We start from the raw sequence: 5,183 nt of genomic DNA on the forward strand, positions 1-5,183 counted from the left end.
CTAAAAACTAAAAACTAAAAACTAAAAACTAAAAACTAAAAACTAAAAACTAAAAACTAAAAACTAAAAACTAAAAACTAAAAACTAAAAACTAAAAACTAAAAACTAAAAACTAAAAACTAAAAGCATAAGCATAAGCATAAGCATAGGTGCCCACCCGCAGTTGCTACTCCGTTATTGACCAGGACCTCCAGAAGTTACATCCACGAGCCGTGGAAGATAAGTGGGTGCTATCTTTCCTCGCTTCGCAACTTCTCAAAGGCCCCTATCATGCTGATCAATACCGGCGCCGGCCACGACCAGTGGTAGAGTCACGGGGAAGTGGATGGGAATGTTAGTCCGATACTTGAGTGATAGAGACCGCCCAATCGACTGCTTCTCCGACAAAGTATCACATGAGTTTTGAGGGGGTTAGTAGATGGGTATGAGGTCAGGATTCACGAGTGGCAGTGATGTGACCATGAGCATTTTGTTTATCGGTTGAAATTTTAAATCTTAGGCAGCCGGCTGCGGAAAGATAAATAATTGATTATTTAAAAAGTTTGTTTTAATCGAACGCGTGCCAACCGAGCGGTAGTGCTATGGGCTGGACTTATCAGTATATTTTTACTGTTGGTACAATTAAGATAACGCGAGCAAATGTCAAAAATAGTAGATGAGTTAATACTAAAGCTGCCAGTTGGAATAAATTATTACGATCAACGAATATAAACGAAAAGAAAACAGGACACCACGTAACCGATTGTAATGAAATTAAAACAATAACTTAAACGAACTTAACCGGCGGCGTGCCTTCCGATCATCGATGATATAGAAAGGACTTAATCCAGCAATACGACTTGCTTGTCTCGAAAAAAAAAGAATTCGGATCGTTTCTATCGAAAACTATGTAAAGAGAACAAAAATAAACTCATTGGCCAACGAACGCGCGAACTAAAAATAAAGAAAAAAGAAGAAGAAGAAGACCAATCACCCCATGCACACAAACAGCGACACAAAAGAGATGAAAACAACACGAATCAGAAGAAATCCAATCACCCCATGCACTCGAACAGCGACATAAAAGAGACGGAAAATAACACGAAAAAACAGGACTGCGCGTCCACACAGGCACCGCACTACTGATGCCATTATTTAATTATAATGACCAATCACCCCATGCACTCGAACAGCGACATAAAAGAGACGGAAAATAACACGAAAAAACAGGACTGCGCGTCCACACAGGCACCGCACTACTGATCAAAAACTAAAAACTAAAAACTAAAAACTAAAAACTAAAAACTAAAAACTAAAAACTAAAAACTAAAAACTAAAAACTAAAAACTAAAAACTAAAAACTAAAAACTAAAAACTAAAAACTAAAAACTAAAAACTAAAAACTAAAAACTAAAAACTAAAAACTAAAAACTAAAAACTAAAAACTAAAAACTAAAAACTAAAAACTAAAAACTAAAAACTAAAAACTAAAAACTAAAAACTAAAAACTAAAAACTAAAAACTAAAAACTAAAAACTAAAAACTAAAAACTAAAAACTAAAAACTAAAAACTAAAAACTAAAAACTAAAAACTAAAAACTAAAAACTAAAAACTAAAAACTAAAAACTAAAAACTAAAAACTAAAAACTAAAAACTAAAAACTAAAAACTAAAAACTAAAAACTAAAAACTAAAAACTAAAAACTAAAAACTAAAAACTAAAAACTAAAAACTAAAAACTAAAAACTAAAAACTAAAAACTAAAAACTAAAAACTAAAAACTAAAAACTAAAAACTAAAAACTAAAAACTAAAAACTAAAAACTAAAAACTAAAAACTAAAAACTAAAAACTAAAAACTAATGATTTTATGATTTTATGATTTTATGATTTTATGATTTTATGATTTTATGATTTTATGATTTTATGATTTTATGATTTTATGATTTTATGATTTTATGATTTTATGATTTTATGATTTTATGATTTTATGATTTTATGATTTTATGATTTTATGATTTTATGATTTTATGATTTTATGATTTTATGATTTTATGATTTTATGTTTTTATTATTTTATGATTTTATGATTTTATGATTTTATGATTTTATGATTTTATGATTTTATGATTTTATGATTTTATGATTTTATGATTTTATGATTTTATGATTTTATGATTTTATAATTTTATGATTTTATGATTTTATGATTTTATGATTTTATGATTTTATGATTTTATAATTTTATGATTTTATGATTTTATGATTTTATGATTTTATGATTTTATGATTTTATGATTTTATGATTTTATGATTTTATGATTTTATGATTTTATGATTTTATGATTTTATGACAAAAATTCAAACTTAATTACAGCGATTCAAGTCACTTGACGTCAAACATCTTTCCTCCACTAGGCAGCTTAGTTAGTCAAACAATTTATATTTAATTCATCCGAAATAATTCAATCCTCAACGAGACTGCTCTAACTTAAATTCCTCTCCACTTAAAGCACTTTCAATTACCCCTCCATCGTCATCGCCCAGATGAATGTGCCAATACCTCACGTCACATTAGCGTAATGAACACCACCCGCACCCAGTCATGTCAATGTCCTTCCTCACACAGAACCGCGTGAAGAACCTGATACGCAATCCCACCTGGCTCGTTCAATCTGCCTCAACGCGTTCCACGGCGGCGGCGTGTGTCTAGATCTGATTAGCGTAATCTGCTTTCTTCCATTCACTACTCCGTCAACCAGGCTCTCGCCACGTGGATCCACCGCAAAAAGTGCGCCCGATTTATCTCGACTCGACGTGTGTTTGTTCAGCAGGTTGTCTTCAGTAACGACGAGTCGAGAGTCGTTCATCTGGCAGAATCCGATTTGTGGAGCTTGCGAATATCATCAGTCTACGTCGGAGTCATCATTTTCATCCACATCATTAGCCTGTATGATGGATGATTTGCCGAGCTGTGCGGGAAACGTCAACATCGAGCACGGTGATTTAGGGGGATTAATTAAACGTCGAAAGCGCAAGCGATGGCAGAATTTCACTTCTATTACAGACTTCAAACTCGAAGAACACTTTTGATTGTTCGAGGTTCGATCTGGTGCGTTCCAGCGTTGAAGGTGATGTTCATAACGGTAAGTACCTCTGTCAATCTGTCAACCAACAAACATTTCATATCAAGTTTGACTGTTTTCAAACATGACATGATTGTTTTAGGAATCAGCTTGATCCTTTGTTCAGCCACTTTGACCACTTCATTGTGCAGGTCACGTCTAACCGACTGTTTTGACTGTTTCATCGTGCATCGATTTCAACCTGTTCAATCAGTCTGAAATCCTTCGCCATGGAACAAGGTCCACTTTCGATCTTACTGATCCTACTCGGTCAACTGCTCGGAATCCTGCCGCAGCGCTGTTGGCGAGGACCGCCAAGCTACCTCTGCCCGAGTGCTCCCACAACGCTGGAGGTTTACCTTCGCCACGAAACGTACTGCAGCAGGTTCTACAAGTGCATCGAAGGGGATGCCGTCGAAGGGATCTGCCCCCTGCAGGAGTACTTTGATCCTCTGAGCAACACCTGCCTCGCGGACGAATCTCTGTGCTCCCGGTCAAAGCCTCGCTCGGTTGACGTTCCGGGGTGTGAATTCTGTCAGGAGATCTTTGTGCCGTCGGAACCCGCCGATCAGTTCTTCGTGTGTCGTTACGACGGGTTTGGACGCGCCGAAAGGTGTCCTCGGGCGGTTGATTTGTGCACGAAGGTCAACGTGAGTCTGACGTTCGTCGATGGACGTTGCGAACCGGAACGGTTGGTGGAGACTCCCTTCAGGATTGCGTCAGCTGCAAGAGCGATCACGAGTGCACCGTTGGGGTCGGTTACGGAAGCGTTAGACGAGACTACGGAGATGATCACAGAAGCAGTTACTTTTGAAACTACTTCTGGTTTAGGAGGGAGTCCTTCTACAACTTCTTCGGATCCAGTTACAGATCGGATCACAGAAGGATCAATGACAGATGCAACTAGTACCATTTCTGTGACTACAACTACTGCAGAAGAACCACTTGAGACTACAACACAAACTGAATTGGAGTCTACAGTTGAATCAACTATGGAAGTCACTACAGAATCAACTGACGTTACGGAACCAACTACAGAGAGTGACTTTGAGACGAGTACGAACCCCAATAAAATGCCAATTATGATAGTGATTACAAGAGGACGGGATACAGCTGATGCTGAAGAGTTGTCGACAGATTCCAGACTTGATTCACCAACCAATAGGAAAGCTATGACTGTTCAAATACCTGGCCTTCCAGATATCAGGATGGTTGTCCGTACCGATATCCAGGACTCGCAGATCAAGATGAAGGGAACGGGATTAAATGTTCTTTAAATAAATAAATATTAAAAGCAACCCCACGCTTTTCCCAGCATTCTCCGCCAAAGTTCATATTCCAAAAACTTTTCCCTCTCCCAAGAGATCGCTCGCGCTCTCGATTAACGCAACCAAATGACATTTGATTACGCCTATAAAAGCCAATTTAAGGGACAAAAGATAATGAAAAATATTTATAATTTTTCTTGCTGACAACCTCCCGGCCCGGCGTTTAATCCGAAGCACCCAAACAGCGGCCATTCGGCCCCGCCAGATCAAACGAGCGCAAAAAAGCGATTCACATTAAACGAAAATTAATTTAACGATAATTTCATTTTATTGCATTTTTTTTTCGTATTCTCTATTTTTCCCTTTTTTATTTTTGTTCTGCTCCATTCCGGGTCTTTTTCAGCGCGACCGTTTGGCCGGCCTGTCATCATCATCGGGTGACAAGTCGGAATGGTCGGGCTGGGCTGGGAAGAACACTCTGGAACGCTGAAAATCGCCGTATAAATTAATCAAAAAGCGATAAATGGTTGTCTTCGCGAAGCTCGATTTCGATGGGCAGTGTACGGATAGGGGAGCGAGGGCAACTCTCTCTTCTTTATTCGAATTTCCACCAGATCAAAAGCAAACTTAAAAAAACTGGAACAATTGGGCGAAATAGAGAGAAATCTAGAAGAGTTGCTCTCTTGCTCACTATCTTGCCTCTAGTGTTAAACTTTTAGAACATCACAAAACTGGCATCACTCCCCTATCAAGGCAACACAAACCGCGGTCAACTTTGAGGAGACAAGAACCAGAGGAAAGGGACTGACCAG

The 5,183-nt window shown here is 37.8% G+C and overlaps 1 protein-coding gene across 1 annotated transcript; it reads left to right on the plus strand.

Moving 5' to 3' along the window:
• The first annotated feature begins 3,333 nt into the window (after nucleotides 1-3,333).
• Nucleotides 3,334-4,380, plus strand: LOC120414030 (uncharacterized). Its single transcript, XM_039575052.1, has one exon. The coding sequence runs from the start codon at nucleotides 3,334-3,336 to the stop codon at nucleotides 4,378-4,380; it is 1,047 nt and encodes a 348-aa protein (XP_039430986.1).
• Nucleotides 4,381-5,183: the final 803 nt, after the last annotated feature.

Source organism: Culex pipiens, chromosome 2 (genome assembly GCF_016801865.2).
Source record: "Culex pipiens pallens isolate TS chromosome 2, TS_CPP_V2, whole genome shotgun sequence".
Lineage (NCBI taxonomy): Eukaryota > Metazoa > Arthropoda > Insecta > Diptera > Culicidae > Culex > Culex pipiens.

Coding starts and splice junctions, on each gene's coding strand:
- LOC120414030 (XM_039575052.1), top strand. CDS start 3,334: ATGGAACAAGGTCCACTTTCGATCTTACTGATCCTACTCGGTCAACTG.